Here is an 18,254-nt window from a genome sequence, read left to right as displayed (position 1 = left end):
GTGAAGGCTTCTCAGACAGACCGAAAAGAAGGAGGAAGAACATTCCAGGCAAAGGATGGGTTGCTTGGAATGTTCTGGAATGCAAATAATGTTCTACAATGTTTTAAAATGTTTCAGGCAAAGGATGGGTTGCCTGGAATAACAAGCTGAGGACAGAGACAGTCATGAGCAGTGGGGATGAGGAGATGGCCCTCCCAGAGAGAAGTGTAAGCTAGAGTGGGATGTCATGGCAGGCCCTGACCTCCTGGCCAGGGCCCTGGGCTTGCTCTGAGGGTGTGGAGCCCGTCAGGGTAAGTGGAACGGAGATGCCCACCCTCAGATGGGAGAACTGCAGGATGGGCCTCAGTGACCCTAACCAGAAAGGCTGGGTGCAGGGGCTGAGCAGAGCTGGGAGCTGGGAGACCTGGGTTCTACCCCTGACTCTGTCCTATGACCCCAGTCAGGTCACGTCCTCTCCCTCGGGCCTCAGGGTTTCTCATCTGTAAAACAGGAGGTTGGTTCAAATAATGTTCAGGTTTCCTTCCTGATCTCACAAGGTGATGGTGAGGGGATGGGAAGGGCTTCCTGAGTACAAGCACAGACAGACAGGTCCATGGACCAAGGTCAGGGGCGAGCTGGGGGAGGTGATGCATTGAGTGTTTGGCCTGTCAAGTTTCAGCAGCCTGAAGATACCCAAGTTGAGATGACTGGTAGGCAGCCAGAGGTCTGAGGTCTGGGGAGACAGGGCTGAGTCTTCAGCATACAGGAGGGTCACTCAGCAGGAGAGGAGGCCACAGCAGAACCCAGAAATGCCCTGCAGTTCAAAATCACAATGCCAGAAAATTCCAAGACCGTCTAGTTCAGGTGGTAAAGAATCTGCCTGTAAAACGGGAGCCCTGGGTTCTTCGATCCCTGGGTCGGGATGATCCCCTGGAGAAAGGAATGGCAACCTGCTCCAGTATTTTGCCTGGAGAATCCCATGGGCAGAGGCTATAGTCCAAGGAGTCGCAAAGAGTCAAACACAACTAATCAAGTCAAACACGACTAAGCAATGAACACCTTCACTTTCTAGTGCTTAGGACTTGGCACTTTTACTGCGGGGACCCAGGTTCAGCCCCTGGTGGGGGAACTAAGATCCTGCAAGAGGCAAGATGCAGCCAAGAAAAATTCCCGTTGTTAATTTGCAGGTATTTAAAATTTTACTTCTCTCGTCCTAACCACGGGCACACGTCACTAATTCTGCCCACAGAGGCCAGGAGATGCCTCCATGGGGAGGAAAGCAGACTCTATAGGAAGATGATCTCCCTCCCGGCCGTGTAAAATCCTCGAGTATTTCACGTTCTTAGTGGTCAGGGAGCATCTGCCATTGCCATGTCACGCCTGTCTCCTCGAGTCTGTGACCCCAAGACTTAGTGTGCGGTAGACAGAATGACCCAGCAGGAGACCAAGGCCCTGCCCGCCAAACCCCACACAGGGTCTTTCCTCTCAGACAGCTGCACTAACACAAGCAGAGGTGTGGGGACCATCTGTGGGCCATGACACCCTGGCCCTGCCCTTCCCCAGGGCATAGGTAAGCCCTGTCAGGGGCAGGGGCCCTCCCTCTGTTGTCTGGGACCCCAGGCCTGGGGGCTCTGGCTGGCCTCCTTCCAGCCTCTAGCCTGGCACAGGTGATGCAGTCCTTGTTCTGAACCCACTGAGGACCCGTCCCAGCATCAGCCCCAACCCCAGTACGAGGCCCTCACCTGGAGCCACAGACCAGACATGGGGAGCCCAGTCATTCCCTACTCTTCACCCAGCAAGCAAGCAAAGAGCCCCTCCTGGGTACAGGGAACCACTGGATGAGATGGGCGCTGGCCCTTGGGGAGACCACGGTCTGGGGAGGAAGAAACTGTAAAGTGTGGCTGGGAGTGCAGGATGAAGGCAGCAGAGGAGGATTGGTGGCTCCCAGGCCAATTGCCTGACTCCACAAGGGAGGGAAGTTTGGAGACAGCCCCTGGGATAGGGGTGGCATCTGGCCTGGGTTTTGAACCCAGAGAGGAATTGGCCAGGCAGACAAGCTCACGGCTTCAGGATGGCAGGGGGTGATAGCAGCACAGGTGAGCAGATATCCCTGCAATGCCAAGTGTAAAGTGAAGAAGGAGGGGACGAGGCGGCGCGGAAGGCAGGAGCCAGCACACAGGGCTTTGTTCTAAACCTGGGGGTGTCGTGTTCAGGCTTGCAGTTAATAAAGATGACAATTGGGCCAGGAGTGGGAGAGCCAGATATCAGAGTGTCCTCTGGACCAGCCTTCTCAGCTCAGAGCCCCATCAGCGACTCCCCTAGCAGCCCCCAGCCCAGAGCCCCCTTCTCCAGCCTCCAGGCTGGACCCACCTGTTCCTCCTTCACCTGGGTTTATACCTTTGCTGAGGCTGCAGCAGTCTTTTGCCCTTCATCTTCCCTTATTTAGTTTCAAACTCTAGTCTTCCTCTGACAAGGGCGAGACCCAGCCCACAGGGAGACCTGCTAAGATGTCTCCCCACTGAACCTGACGAGTAGGTGCCCCATTCTACAGATGAAGGGATTGAGGCAAGGGATTCTAAGTAACCAGTAGATCTGGGATTCAAACTGAGGCCCTCATGCTCTTCAGCTCAGTCATTCAGTCATGTCCGACTCTTTGTGACCCCATGAATCACAGCACGCCAGGCCTCCCTGTCCATCACCAACTCCCGGAGTTCACTCAAACTCATGTCCATCGAGTCGGTGATGCCATCCAGCCATCTCATCCTCTGTCGTCCCCTTCTCCTCCTGCCCCCAATCCCTCCCAGCATCAGAGTCTTTTCCAATGAGTCAACTCTTCACATGAGGTGGCCAAAGTATTGGAGTTTCAGCTTTAGCATCAGTCCTTCCAAAGAACACCCAGGACTGATCTCCTTCAGAATGGACTGGTTGGATCTCCTTGCAGTCCAAGGGACTCTCAAGAGTCTTCTCCAACACCACAGTTCAAAAGCATCAGTTCTTCAGCACTCAGCTTTCTTCACAGTCCAACTCTCACATCTATATATGACCACTGGAAAAACCATAGCCTTGACTAGATGGACCTTTGTTGGCAAAGTAATGTCTCTGCTTTTGAATATGCTATCTAGGTTGGTCATAACTTTCCTTCCAACGAGTAAGCATCTTTTAATTTCATGGCTGCAGTCACCATCTGCAGTGATTTTGGAGCCCAAAACCACAAAGTCTGCCACTGTTTCCCCATCTATTTCCCATGAAATGATGGGACCAGATGCCATAATCTTAGTTTTCTGAATGTTTAGCTTTAAGCCAACTTTTTCACTTTCCTTTTTCACTTTCCTCAAGACATTTTTTAATTCCTCGTCACTTTCTGCCATAAGGTGGTGTCATCTGCATATCTGAGGTTATTGATATTTTTCCCGGCAATCTTGATTCCAGCTTGTGCTTCCTCCAGCCCAGCATTTCTCATGCTGTACTCTGCATGTAAGTTAAATAAGCAGGGTGACAATATACAGCCTTGATGTACTCCTTTTCCTATTTGGAACCAGTCTGTTTTTTCATGTCCAGATCTAACTGTTGCTTCCTGACCTGCATAGAGGTTTCTCAAGAGGCAGGTCAGGTGGTCTGGTATTCCTGTCTCTTCCAGAATCTTCCACAGTTTATTGTGGTCCACACAGTCAAAGGCTTTGGCATAGTCAAGAAAGCAGAAATAGATGTTTTTCTGGAACTCTCTTGCTTTTCCGATGATCCAGCGGATGTTGGCAATTTGATGTCTGGTACCTCTGCCTTTTCTAAAACCAACTTGAATATCTGGAAGTTCATGGTTCATGTATTGCTGAAGCCTGGCTTGGAGAATTTTGAGCATTACTTTACTAGTGTGTGAGATGAGTGCAATTGTGTGGTAGTTTGAGCATTCTTTGGCATTGCCTTTCTTTGGGATTGCAATGAAAACTGACCTTTTCCAGTCCTGTGGCCACTGCTGAGTTTTCCAAATTTGCTAGCATATTGAGTGCAACACTTTCACAGCATCATCTTTCAGGATTTGAAATAGCTCAACTGGAATTCCATCACTTCCACTAGCTTTGTTTGTAGTGATGCTTTCTAAGGCCCACTTGACTTCACATTCCAGGATGTCTGGCTCTAGGTCAGTGATCACACCATCATGATTATCCGGGTCATGAAGATCTTTTTTGTACAGTTCTCCTGTGTATTCTTGCCACCTCTTCTTAATATCTTCTGCTTCTGTTAGGTCCATACCATTCCTGTCCTTTATCGAGCCCATCTTTGCATGAAATGTTCCCTTGGTATCTCTAATTTTCTTGAAGAGATCTCTAGTGTTTCCTGTTCTGTTGTTTTCCTCTATTTCTTTGCATTGATTGCTGAGGAAGGCTTTCTTATCTCTTCTTTCTATCCTTTGAAACTCTGCATTCAGATGCTTATATCTTTCCTTTTCGCCTTTGCTTTTTACTTCTCTTCTTTTCACAGCTATTTGTAAGGCCTTCTCAGACAGCCATTTTGCTTTTTTGCATTTCTTTTCCATGGGGATGGTCTTGATCCCTGTCTCCTGTACAATGTCATGAACCTCCATCCATAGTTCATCAGGCACTCTATCTATCAGATCTAGTCCCTTAAATCTATTTCTCACTTCCACTGTATAATCATAATGGATTTCATTTAGGTCATACCTGAATGGTCTAGTGGTTTTCCCCACTTTCTTCAATTTAAGTCTGAATTTGGCAATAAGGAGTTCATGATCTGAGCCACAGTCAGCTCCCAGTCTTGTTTTTGCTGACTGTATAGAACTTCTCCATCTTTGGCTTCAAAGAATATAATCAATCTGATTTTGGTGTTGACCATCTGGTGATGTCCATGTGTAGAGTCTTCTCGTGTTGTTGGAAGAGGGTGAACACCCATTTTCTGACCCAGGGAAGAACAAAACCATCGTTTCTACCCCTGCACAAAGTTTGTAAGGAAGGGGGAAGTAATATCTCAGGGCTGACAGTGTAGAAGTGTGCAAGAAAAGGGGACACAGAACTTGTGTGTGTGTGTGTGCACATATATTAGAAATGCTTGTAAACTGGCCACAGAATCTGCCCAAGAAAAGACATAACCCCTGCCCCCATGAGACAAGCCCTATCCCCTGTACCCAGGAGGGGCTGTGTCCACTGGAGTGAGGGCTGGAGGAGGCTCAGAGAGGCTGGGAAAAGAGCACACGAAGCCATGGGGAAGTTCAGCACAAAGCCCAGGATGAGATGGCAGGGCTGTCGAATCATCCTTCTATGCCTACTCTGAGTCCCTGTGACAATCAGGTGAAAGCCCAGCAGGAAAAGGAGCTGCAGCCCTGTCTTGGGATAACATGAAGCCTAGTGCTGTGTAACAACCAGGCCCCACCTGCGCCCAGGCTGGAGGGCGAACACCAGCAGGACTGAGGTCTGCCTTTCAAGAAGAAGTCCCTTCACTTTTCCCCAGGAGCCAAGGAGCTCTGGGGGACCATTGGTGCCAGTAGGGGCACTAGCTGCACTCACTGGCCTGGTGGGCTGCAGGCCCATCAGAGGGGACCGGGCTGTTCTTCTCTAGAGACAGCAGAGGCCCTGCCTCCCTGCCACAAGTGTGGGAGACAATGCCCAGCCCCAAAGGAGCATTGCCCCTGCATCTCACCAAATGGGACAGAGACCTGGCATTCTACCTTCTCTTTCCTCTCACTAAGCCTCTGGAGCCACCAGTACATTTGAACTCTTTCCTCTTTTCATAGTAAATGAAAACAGATGGACAAATTTTGTGCAGGTTGATTTTTACAAGCCCCATGTATAGACGCTGGGCTTCTCACTCCAGCCCCCTCTCAGGGGGAAGCTAAAAGGATCTCTGTAATTGAGTGGCACAGACCTGGCATATAGGGGAGCCCAGTAGAGTTAACGCAGTAGTCTAGCCATGTGCCTTTCTCCCTCCTTCCCTGAGGAGCTGGGCATTTGTGGGTGGAAGGCTAACCCTTTCCTGGGAGAACAGAGCAGTGTGACTAGAGCAGAGAGAGAGAGAGAGAATCACACATCCCGAGTCCTGGGTGGGGCCACCCTGCTGAGTGGAGCAGGGGGCCATCTGCATCCATCCGTGCTCTGTGTTTACCCCCACTCCCCACTGCCCCAGTAGTTCCAGATCCAGCTTGCAGAGTGAATGCATCTGATCTCTGAGGTGTGTGGGGGTGGATGAGATTCTGTCCTGAATTCTAAAGAAGGCGGTTCTTACCCCACAAGAGTGAATTGCTAATGGTGGGGTCACAAAAATCCTAACATTTGGGGTAAGCCATTCCCAGCACATCTGCCAAGATCTGCCAAGCAGAGCCTGTGTCCCATACCCTGGGGACATACCCCTGATTGGGAGAAGGTGACCGCAGGAAGTTTTAGTCTTCTGAGAGAGCCTGTGGGCCCTGCGTGCACTGGACAGCTCCAGCCTACCCCTCACTCCCATGCTCCTGCCCCCAGTGTCAGGCCACAGCCCCACCCTGCCAAGGCTGTCATTCCTGCCCTGCTGCCCCTCTCTCCAAGGTCATGTCGTGACCCCGATTATCCAGCAGCTCCCCAGATACTCTGTGGGGCTGAGGGGACTGGGATGCTCAGAGCCCATGGGCCAGCTTAGGATAGGGACAGAATGGTCATCTAGGGAAGACACAGCTCCCCACTGGTGATCAGGGCCACCCTTCAAGGGTAATGCCTTCCAGGGGGTCTTTGCTCAGAGGGAAGAGGCCGACGGAGCACAGAGTTCCTATCCCAAGATAGTCTGATGGTCAGGGAAGGAGAGTGACCGCTGGCCTCTCTCTGCCCCCACAGCTGCCTGGCCCACCCAGGAATGCTGGTGTGGACTATGAACCTGCTGTGCAAGGGAGCTGCAGGAGGCCTCACTGTCAGGGGCCTTGCCTCCTCCAGATCTTGAACTCCACCACCCAAAAAAGTCTCCATGACATCCCCACGTGCTCCTCTGTGGCCAGGGGGAATGGTTGTTCAGCTCACAACGTCTGGCATCTGGCCCCAGGGACCTCCAAACACTGCCCACAGATCCTTTGCTCAGTGGCTGGCTCCCCTCCACAGGTGGCCCCGGTAGTGGGGGTGGGGGATGTGGGGAACGGAGCCCCAGCTGAGCATCGCAGGAGCAGCAGTCCTTGGACAGCACCTGCCACGGTCAACATCCCCCTGTGCCCCACTGGGCAACCCTTGGCTCCTCGGCCATAAGGCAGCACCGTGTCCCCAGGACCTATCCTTGGCTCAGACTCTGGGCAAGACAAGCATCTCCCCACAAGTTTAACCACACAGGTCCCACCAGACCCATCACTTGGGGCCGTGGGCTCCACTGGCCTTCCATCTGCCCAACACCCCTCCCCACAGGGTGTCTCCATGGTCCTCAGGGTCACATGTCACATGCATTTCAGTGCATGTGTGTGCATGTGTGTGTGTGTACATCCTAAAGTCCTACCTCAGCTCCTCTCTGATTTTGTGCTGAGAGTTTGCAGGGAGACAGGAGAGCTGGCCAGATGGGGCTAGGTAGCAGGGGCTGGGAGCCTCTGGAGAAGGGGAGCAGCCCTACTTTGGCCTCATGAGCCCTGCCCTGGCTGTGGCCCAGCGTGACCTCCCCAGAGCATGAAGGACGGTGTTGGGGGTGGTGGGGGGCAGAAAGTGGCAGGTAGGAATGAAAGCAGAGTAGAGTAAGAGGTTGACCAGATACCTCCTGAGGCCTGGGGTGTTCAGAATGTCTGTGGTTTCAAGTGATTCCATAATAAACCATTTTTATACTTAACAAAGTCACCCAAGCATGGAAATCCATCCTGACAGCTGAAGACTAGGTGCGTTAAGACACTTTAAAACTCACACAAACTGTGTGTGTCTATGGGCTTGAGAAGGGGTTCTGCTCAGACACTCTATCTAGCCTACACCTTCCCACTCAGCTTTCTGGGCCTGCCCAGGACTTGTGGCAGAATAGACCCTTCAGGCTCCTGGCTGGATGAACCATTCTGGAGGGGGACCAGCGTGGTACCCTGGGATGGGGGACCCGGATGCAGACTCACAGCTTCACCTGTTCCCCGCCGGGTCATATTTGTGTTGTAAAGGGCCTGCGAGGCCAGGGCCTAACCAGAGAGAATGTTGTGCTAATGGCGGCATTTCAGGTTCTGTCATGTAGAGCAGAGTCTCTTGGGAAGGCATTTTCCAGCCTCTATCACAGAAATGCTCCGCAGGACTCTAGACCTCATCCAGTCCAGTCTTCTTGCTTTGCAGAAGAGGAGCCTGAGGGCCAGAGAGGCCAAGGCTGCCCGGCTGTGGGTGGCAGAGCTGGGGCACCCAGGTCCCCTTACGCCCAGCTCATACAGGAGTCGGCCTCGCTGGGGCCAGCCTGCTTGCTTGCCCCACACCTCCACACCCCCACTGCCAGCCACGGGGACATCCAAGGGACCAGTCACAAGAGTCTGGGCCCCTGGCATCCTCAGGGTGGGGTGAGGGACAGGGAGAATGCAGTGGTTCCCAGTCACGTGGCTGAATGCAGCCCTGGGCAGGACCAGGCTCAGTGTGGGAACCAGGACAGGTCAGAGCAGCCAAGACCGGGTGCCAAGCCAATCCACCTCTGATAACCCTGCCTCCTGACTCTTAACATTCTGGGTGTTTCTCCTCCTGGTCACTTCTTGATTGGTGTTATTTTTGCTTCATCTTATCTGTTTCCTTCCAGGTCCAGCTTTAGGGCGCGGCTGCCAAGCCTTAGGAGCCTTTGTAATGGTTTTGTATTTCTGTAGACACCAGATATAAACATATTTATATATTTGTGTCCCTCCCCCGCTCCCCCCAGTTCACAAGCCCGATGCACACTCTACACGCAGGCCACTCTGACCTCTGACCCCGTGTTCCATGTGGCAGGAGGGCCCCGCCCCGGGCCAGGTCCTAGGTCATGGCTGCTGGCTGTCTGTGGCGGAAGTCCTTGGTTGTTCCCTTCCCCCTCCTCCCGGCTCTAACCATTCTGTCCGTCTATCTCGTCTCGTCCTCAGTTTCAAAGCAATGTCATGAAGGGCTTCCTTTCCATGCCTAAAAGGAAACAATATGCTTTTGGGGAAAGAGGTGGGGTTGGAGTCAGGGTTCCGGGGCGGCTTGGGGTCCTTAGTCTTTGGGGAGATCAAGGGGTCGGCTGTGATCACGGCCGGTCGGGAGCCTCAGTCACTCTGGAGACTCTCCCATCCGAAGCAGGCCAGGCCCCTGGGGCCCCAGGCCTGCTGACCATGTTTGGCGGAGACGCCGGGGTCAGCAGCAGAACCGAACCGTATTGTTTCCCTTTAAGTCCAGTCCTAGTCCTCGTCCCCATCCACAGCTCATGCTTTTTGATTTGCATCTTTTTTTTGCATGGACATGCCGAGTAGTGATAAGCAGGGTTTTCTGTTCTTCTGGGCGTCTCTGGTCAGACTCTTCTCTTTCAGATCCCGTGTCAGGTCGCTAGGTTCAGGTGTGTCACTGGCCGTGTCCCTTGAGTCCTAAAACGAAGGGCTGTGAGCGAGGTGTGCAGGGAGACCCAACCCTGTGAGGAGGCGGCGCCGTGGCCGCAGGCCCGCAGGTAAGGACACCCTGGTCTCTGTGCCTAGGTCGGTGCAAGACGGCAGCCAATGCGGCCGGGAGAAGCTGGAACTGGTCCTGTCCAACCTGCAGGCCGACGTCCTGGAGCTGCTGCTGGAGTTTGTGTACACGGGCTCCCTGGTCATCGACTCGGCCAATGCCAAGACCCTGCTGGAGGCGGCCAGCAAGTTCCAGTTCCACACCTTCTGCAAAGTCTGCGTGTCCTTTCTCGGTGAGCCACGGGCAGCAGCACCAATGGACGGAACATTCAAGGCCTGAGTGGGGAGGGCCGTGCGTGCCCAGCCAGGTCGTCTGGGGATGCAGCTGGATTTCCCAGCAGATTTAAGATGATCATTTGGATAACTGTGGGCAGAGGCCTTTGCTCACCGGTGGACAGAGGGGTTCTCTGCCTTGCTCCCCCGGGGGCCAGAGGCGTCACACTGGGCCCCCCAGGCAGTCTTGTGAGAACAAATGGGCTGAGAGGCCCATGTGAATGGTCTGTTCATGGGACCCCCATGCCCTGGCTTCACAGCCCTGTTATCTAAACACTAAACCAAGTTGCTTCCATCAAGGCCTCAACCCAGAGAACGTGCTCACTTTACACTTTGGAGCTGCCCAGTTTGGGTGAGAGCAGGAGAGGGAAGGGCGGAGATGGGAGTCACCAGAACCAGCCTGGGGATGGAGTGAGAGAGATGGGGGTGGGGACAGGTGAGGGGATGGCCAGGGGCCCAAGATGTGACTTTGGGGCAATGGACCATCTAGAAGAGTCAGGAACTATGACTCTAGAGTTAAATCCACAAAGGTGAAGGGCCTCCTAGGACCCAGCCATGTCTAGATCCATTAGTCAGATTTCAGGAGCCCTGGCCAGACTGACCCCAGGTCTGGAGGTCAGGTTGGGTGAGGCTGAGTCCCTGTGGGAGATGGTAGATGGGCTTATGAGGGGTGTTCCTGCTGTCGTGACGCTGAAGTAGAAGTCTGTGACCCCAGACTTGTCTGTCACAGTTACGGAAGACACCCTAAGCCTCGGTGTGACCCCTGCCCCCAGCCCAGGCCTCCTTCATGCCCTGGCAGTGAGGAAGCTCTAAGCCTGGTGCTGACACCCCATACCTCAGTCTCAGTCCTTCTGCTGAGGGAGGCCTCAGGAAAGTCAGTTTGAGACGGGGCAGAGGAAAACCCAGAAAATGGGTGTGAAGTTCCAGGGACACAGGAAATGGGCTTATGGGGACTCTGGATGCTGAAGGCAGGTCACAAGGACATGGGCTCAGAGAGGGGTCCAGAGAGGCGATGAGAATGGGCGGGGACCCCTCCCCTGCAGTCAGCGGTGCCGTCCTGTGCTCTTGCCCCCAGAGAAGCAGCTGACGGCCAGCAACTGCCTGGGGGTGCTGGCTATGGCCGAGGCCATGCAGTGCAGCGAGCTCTACCACATGGCCAAGGCCTTCGCACTGCAGATCTTCCCCGAGGTGGCAGCCCAGGAGGAGATCCTCAGCATCTCCAAGGATGACTTCATCGCCTACATCTCCAATGACAGCCTCAACACCAAGGCCGAGGAGCTAGTGTACGAGACCGTCATCAAGTGGATCAAGAAGGACCCCGTGTCCCGCGCGCAGGTAGGGCCCAACCCACCTGCCCCAGTTCCCGCCCCTCTCCCTCTTGGTGAGGGAGGACATCTGGAGCAGGGAGTTGGGGCCGCCTGGTCTAACCAGCAGTGGGAGCATGTGAGAACCAGCGGGCCTTGCAGAGGGAGGCCAGACTAGCTCACATGGTGCAGAGGGGTGAAGGGGGATGAGAGAAGAGAAATCAGGCACCAGAGGATTCTCGAGGGCTGGCATTGCACCTGCAGGAGACCCAAGCCGACCAAGAGTCCGCAGGGTCATGCGGGCATCACCAGGGCCCTGCGGAGAGAAGGGTGTGCCTGAGTCAGGTGCCCTGGGCTCCCTCAAATGCAGCAGGAGGAGTCCCACCCCGGCTCTGGCAGTTGAGAGGAGAGGAAGCACCTGGACTGAATGGAAACCAGGCTGGAGACGGGGAACCACCGCTCGCCTGTCAGAAGGGAAGGCAAGTCCCTTGGAAGGGACAGCTAGAAGAAATGAGAGCCAGAGTCCAGAGCAGAAGGGCAGGGCGTGATCCCCAAGAGAGCCCCTGAGTCACAGGAGGTCAAGCACAGCCCCGGGGATCTCCAGCTGACTAGGGAATTCCTTCATGGGGGTTTTAAACAGAGAAATCACAGGAACAAACATTCCTAGGAAGGCCAGCAGGCTGCAGGGATGGGAATGAATTTGGGATCCGTGCTTTGAGCGGGACTGCCTGGATTCCAAAGTGCTAGGAGCCCCCCACAGTTAGTGCAGACACGCAGGTGGCTCTTAGGAGAGCTCAGAGTCCACCTAGAAAGCATGGATGGGAAAATGGGGCAGGGAGACGGGAGCCCAGCAAGAGCTGAGGCAGCTGAGTGACAGATGACAGGCTACTTTGTTGTACATGGAGCAAGAAGAGGCACAAGGGAAGGAGGGATGGGGCAGGGACTGGATCCACAGCATCAAGTGCACACAGGATGCAGAGATGGCCAACCCAAGCCACTGGGCCAGGAGAAGGCGGTCCCCTGACCTCCCAGGCGGGGATGGAGCAAGATTCATTTTCAGAGGAAGGAAGTCAAGTTAGGCCACTGTAATAGTGACCACCACCATCTACCACGACCCCCAGATCTGCCTCCAGCCCAGACCTCTGCTTTGATTGTCTACAGGACCCCTCCACCCAGTGTCTCCCAAGCCCCACTCATTCATAAACCCCCAGACCTACCCGTCTTCTTGGGTTCCTTATAGCAGTTCTGCCCTCTAACCACGGCAGAAGCCAAGTCCTCCCACGCCTTCCACCTCCATGTGGCCACACATTGCTGCCATGGCTGCCTCCTCTTACCAGGGCCAAGTTCTCTCTCTTCATTCCCGGCCCCCTGATCTCACCAGGATGACCACAATTGTCTCCTGAGAGGGTTCCCTGCCTTCAGTCTCCTCCTTTCAAATTCATTCCCATCCCTGCAGCCTGCTGGTCTTCCTAGGAACATGTTTGGTCCTGTGGTTTTCTGTTTAAAACCCCTATGAGGGAATTCCCTAGTGATCCAACAGTTGGGACTCCACGTTTCCACTGCAGGAGATGCAGGGCCATCCCTCGTCTGAGAACTAAGATCCCACATGCCAAGCAGTGTGGCCAAAAAAAATTTTTAATACAATTTTTTAAAATTAAAAAAATTAAATCCTCATGAATGCCCTCATCCACTCTGCAGGAAGCACTACACAGCCCTTAGCAAGCCAAGCCTGAGGTCAGCAGAGGCCAGAACCCAGCTCACCTCTCCAGTCTTGTTTCTCCCTGTCTGCTACCCAACCCCTCAATGGAAGGCTTCTGCATCCAACAAGAAAAAACTCCATGTGTGTGCTGAGTTGCTTTAGTCATGTCCGACTCTGCTAGACACATATGGACTGTAGCCTGCCAGGCTCCTCTGTCCAGGGGATTTTCCAGGCAAGAATACTAGAGTGGGTTGCCATACCCTCCTCCAGGGGATCTTCCAGACCCAGGGATCGAACTCACATGTCCTGCATTGCAGGTGGATTCTTTACTGCTGAGGCACCAGGGGAGTCCCAATAAGTTCCAGAGGTCCCTCCAAATGCACCACCATGCTCTCTCAGACTCCAGTGCCTCTGTGTGTGCTTTGAATGGCCTCCCTCTCCTTCACCTTAGGCCTGGAGAAGTCAGCAATCCTTCCACAGCAGGCTCAGACATCACTCACTCTGGGGAGCCTCCTCTCCCACATCCCCACCACCCCTCACTAGACTCTTCTTTGGGAAGAGTCCTTTGATGTGATGGATCCTCTCCCTGCCATGAAACTGTGTACACCTGGAGGTCAGAGACTGGGTCATACTGGCCTTTGCATCCCCAAAAACAAACTCAGTGAATGGCATAGAGTGGTCACCAATACTTGTTTGTTGAAACTACAGCAATGAGCAAAGAGTTTGCCAGACAAGAGGGGGATTCAAATCAGTCAGTGAAAAGCCTTCAGTTCAGGGGTGGGGTCCAATGGGGTGCCACTCCAGGGGTTTGCTGGTGAGGGGGAGAGGCACAGGTTGGAATGGTCATGACTTGCAAGCTTAATGATCACAATCAGCTCTCCCGGGCCTTCCCATCTGTTCCTAAGTTTCTGCCCCCACACACACCTTTTTGAGGATCAGAATCCTCATTTGGTCCCCTGCAGCCTGGTATGAAACAGAGGCCCATGACCTGGGAGGAAGAGGCAGGAAGGAGGTGCTCAAGAGACCAAAGGGTGGTCCACCCCAGGGTCAGCCCCAGCACGGAGACCTCTCCCTGGGTTCCCTTCTTGCCTCCAGCTGCTGGGAGCTCCCACGATCTCTATCTTGGCTGGGATGAGCAGGGTCGGCACTCCCAAGCCAAATGCAGATGAGAATTATCCCTGCACTCAGCCCCACATCCCTCCTTTCTCCCTTCTCAATACGACTCACATGAGGTGGTGCCACCTTATGATCTAAGAAGATCCCGTGTCTCCTTGAACTCGCAGTATGCAGCGGAGCTGCTGGCGGTGGTCCGCCTCCCATTCATTCACCCCAGCTACCTGCTCAACGTGGTGGACAACGAGGAGCTGATCAAGTCATCAGAAGCGTGTCGGGACCTGGTCAACGAGGCCAAACGCTACCACATGCTGCCCCACGCCCGCCAGGAGATGCAGACGCCCCGAACGCGGCCCCGCCTCTCCGCAGGTATGGCAGGGCCTGCCCCAAACCCCCCAAGGCAGGTGCCCTGTCATCAGCCTGACTCTGGGTGGGTTCCCCCAGGAGGCAACAGGCACAGATGCTGACACTGAGTCAGGCTGTCCCAAGGGTGCCCCTCCGTGTCCCTGCAGGTGTGGCCGAGGTCATCGTTTTGGTGGGGGGCCGTCAGATGGTGGGGATGACCCAGCGCTCGCTGGTGGCTGTCACCTGCTGGAACCCACAGAACAACAAGTGGTACCCGCTGGCCTCACTGCCTTTCTATGACCGCGAGTTCTTCAGTGTAGTGAGTGCCGGGGACAACATCTACCTCTCAGGTGAGGCCCCCTCAGGGCTGGGCTGGGCACAGGGCACAGACTTCCCCGGGGGTCCTCTCCCCACACCATGGCTAAGGAAGACACAAGGCCCAGAAGTGTCTACTTTGCACGTGAAGCCTCCTCTTGCCCCCGGGGCTGGGCCCCCCGGCCATGGGCCTTTCCTCACGCCCTGCCCACTCTCTGGACCTCCCTCCCGTACTGCCCACAGGTGGGATGGAATCAGGGGTGACGCTGGCCGATGTCTGGTGCTACATGTCCCTGCTCGATAACTGGAACCTCGTCTCCAGGATGACGGTCCCCCGCTGTCGGCACAACAGCCTTGTATACGACGGGAAGATTTACACCCTCGGGGGACTCGGCGTGGCAGGCAACGTGGACCACGTGGAGAGGTAAGGAGGCCAAGGTCATGACATGGGCATCCTCTAATGTCCCCCAAGAGTTAAAATGCACACTGCTTCTCCTCCTCAACCCCTACCCAATTAAGACCCACTGCAGGCTGGACATTTAAAGGCCATTGTCCAGGCTCTTCCTGCCCAGCAGAGGGAGAAGAATTGGGATAGTGGGGTGGAAGCAGGAAGAGTGAGAAGCTGCCCAGTCACCGAGACGGGGCACTCTTGTCCCAATCAGGGGGACAAACAAGGCATGAGATCCAGTGGTGAAAAAGCTCAGGGTGGGCCTGCTGCTGTCCTGACCAGGCAATTAGGAAGCTTACTAGGACTGGAAGCAGCAGCCCAGAGATGTGCTGGGATGTCGGGCTAAGCGAGGGGCTTCCCAGGTGGCTCAGTGGGTAAAGAATCCGCCTATAGCACACAATATCCTGCCTGCAGGAGACACAGGCAGATGCGAGTTCAGTCTCCGGATCAGGAAGATCCCCTGGAGGAGGACATGGCAAGCCACTCCAGTGTTCTTGCCTGGAGAATGCTATGGACAGTGGAGCCTGGTGGGCTACCATCCATAGGGTCACAAACAGTCAGACATGACTGAGCATGCATGCAGGGCTAAGCTGGAACCATCATCCAAATGTGACTGCCATGTCCCTACCAAGCGGAGGTGACACCCCAGGGACACTCCCTTCCTCCCTCCATCCCACACATCCTGGGAAATCTGCTTGTAGTAATAACACAGGAAAGAGTCACTGCACACAGGCCTGGCCAATTCTCTAGAACTCTCTATAGAAGTCGTGTGTATAAAGCCTGCCCTCTGCTGGAAGCCCTGGGCTGGCTTCCTCAAATCTGGCCTCACCTAGAACAGGGATCTGGCACAGGCAGGAGGGCCAGAGGCTGGAGGAGGGCATTTTTCCAGGTAGAAATAGTCTTTGCCTTTGAGCAACAGATACCTTGGAGAGAAGCTGCAGGAAGAGCTCCAGCAGCTTTGTGAGTCAGCAGCAGTCAGCAGTGCAGACCTGCTTTCCCAGGATCTAGTGACCTAGAGAGTGGCAAGTTAGTCTGAGCTGGCCTCCAGTTTCAGCCCAGGGGGTTCACAGCTAAGATTACTGGAGTCCTTTTCCCACGTCCTTCCCACACCCTAGGGGCTTCTAAAACGGCTCAGCAGGTAAAGTTTGTCTGCAATGCAAGAGCCTCAGGAGACTTGGGTTTGATCCCTTAGTCAGGAAGATCCCCTGGAGGAGAGCATGGCAACCCACTCCAGTATTCTTGCTTGGAGAATCCCATGGACAGAGGAGCCTAAGGGCTACAGTCCAAAGGGTTGCAAAGAGTTGGACACGACTGAGCACACTCACAGGATCCCCCAGCCTAGCCCACCATCCTGGCCTACAGCGTCGACTCCCATGGAAAGCACATCTTCCCCCCTGTGACAGCTTATTGCTTGTGGAGTCACACAAACCCCTCAATTTGTCTTTTTCCCCTTGGTGGCTAATTGGACATTTGACAAATGTTATGGCAGAGACAGATTCAGAGTGACACAGGCTCTGGATGTTCACTGTGGGCTTTTAACTCCCCCAAGTGGAGCCCAGAGATGGCTCAGTAACATTTAATTGTCATATTGATTTGGAGATAATGGGGAATCCCTGTGTGATTATGAAGATATTAATACTGCTGTTGAACCTGGGTCAGCCCTGGTGCTGACAGCCTTCTGTGGGACCCACTGCACGCCCGTCAAGCCCCAAGCTTTCCGGAAGCACCAGCTTCCAGTCGTTTGTCATCCACTATAAACACATGAAAAGGAGACATTTTCTATGTAGGAGTAAACTGAGCTAGATCTGTCATCCTGTCTTGCTTTTGTCAGCTATTTTTAATCTCCTAAGATGCTGATTACTCATTTTGCAAACTTATACTTGTTGATAAATACAGGAATTTGTTCAAGGATCAAATGCACCAAGAGCGGGGACAGGCTCCACTCCCATTGGGCCCAGGAGCAGTGCTCCAATGCTCGGGAGCAGCCGATATCAGACTGCCTTGGTGGCTGGCTCAGCCTTTGTTCTGCTATGAAACATCAGCTGGGGCACAGAAGGAGCAAGACCCCCCTGGGACCCCCGGAGATCGAGGAGCAGTCCAGGGCATGGTGCCCTGAGCCCCTTCCCCAGCCCACTGGTATCTGTCAACTGTCCTTGTAGGGACAGGATGCAGACCTGAAGACCCCTGGGAGGAGGGTACATGGAGGGATGCCCACGGCTTCCCAGGGAACAGAGCTGGATCTCCTTTGGTCAATCTCTGTGCCACACAGTGGCGATGACGGAAACTTCTGGGTGACAGGAGGGTCAGGGGAATGGGGACAGACATGAAGACGCTTTGTTCCCCAGGAAGCACTAATGGTACAAATCGCTCTTCTATCGATAATGAATGAGATGTATGGTGCATGATAATTACATTACATTACGGCATTACAGGACTCGAGTAAGATTATATAATTATAGATTAAAACAACAGTGTCATAGACAAACCTGTATTATATCATTATATAAATAACCGGGTCTAATACTTTATGGCCATATATTGCGGTAGCTGTGGTTACTGGATAAATGATAGCCGAGTGCCTCACTCCGCGGGGTCATTTGCATGTCATTAGCATATCCTTCCCAAGCAGGAAGCTGACAGATTGAGTTGATGGAGGGCTGGTGGCTTGGCAATCAGCCACCTGGAATAACGAGAACATTGCGTTTGGCGGAAGGTGCCATTGTACCGAAAGCCTGAAGACTAACAGCCACATAACCTTCCATTGTCTCCCAGCTCCTTGTGCAGGAGCTCTTTGGATCTCTGCCACATTGACTTAAAAAAAACAGATACCCAAACTTCTGACACTGTCCCAAAAGGCATATCTCCTATTTATTCCATCTCCCATTAGCCACATATCGTTCGTTTGGGGCTTCGTTGAATCAGCTCCTGCTGCCCTTCAAGGTGCTGGAGCCTCTTCTCAAATCCCGAAGTCTGTGCAAGCTGGATGTCTCCACAGCCAGGGGCACCTGGAGGAAAGACTGTCTTCCTGGGTCACTGAGCTGTGACTGTGCAATGACTCGTGCCCCCAGGAGGCTCACAAGGAAAAGTGTGCCTCCCAGGAAAGGTGTCCTGGGGGAATCCCATGTGGTGGTGCAGCAAGCCCACGATGGAGGTCCCGCCTTGGGTCCAGAGCCCTCGAAAGCACAGTGAACTGTGAGCTGTGAATGAAAGATCCAG

The 18,254-nt window shown here is 53.9% G+C and overlaps 1 protein-coding gene across 3 annotated transcripts in view; it reads left to right on the top strand.

Annotated features, from left to right (window-relative positions):
* The window catches only part of KLHL29 (kelch like family member 29), a 238,969-nt gene that overhangs the window by 214,422 nt on the left and 6,293 nt on the right, over positions 1–18,254 (top strand). For all 3 annotated transcript variants that reach the window (XM_055540832.1, XM_055540830.1, XM_055540833.1), the window contains exons 6-10: positions 9,572–9,774; positions 10,890–11,149; positions 14,101–14,299; positions 14,443–14,625; positions 14,834–15,014. In XM_055540832.1, coding sequence (XP_055396807.1) covers positions 9,572–9,774; positions 10,890–11,149; positions 14,101–14,299; positions 14,443–14,625; positions 14,834–15,014 — 1,026 coding nt within the window. The remainder of the gene's footprint in view (positions 1–9,571; positions 9,775–10,889; positions 11,150–14,100; positions 14,300–14,442; positions 14,626–14,833; positions 15,015–18,254) is intronic.

Source organism: Bubalus kerabau, chromosome 11 (genome assembly GCF_029407905.1).
Source record: "Bubalus kerabau isolate K-KA32 ecotype Philippines breed swamp buffalo chromosome 11, PCC_UOA_SB_1v2, whole genome shotgun sequence".
Classification (NCBI taxonomy): domain Eukaryota; kingdom Metazoa; phylum Chordata; class Mammalia; order Artiodactyla; family Bovidae; genus Bubalus; species Bubalus kerabau.
The sequence above is the reverse complement of the archived record's forward strand: the minus strand, read 5'-3'. Positions and strand labels throughout refer to the sequence as shown.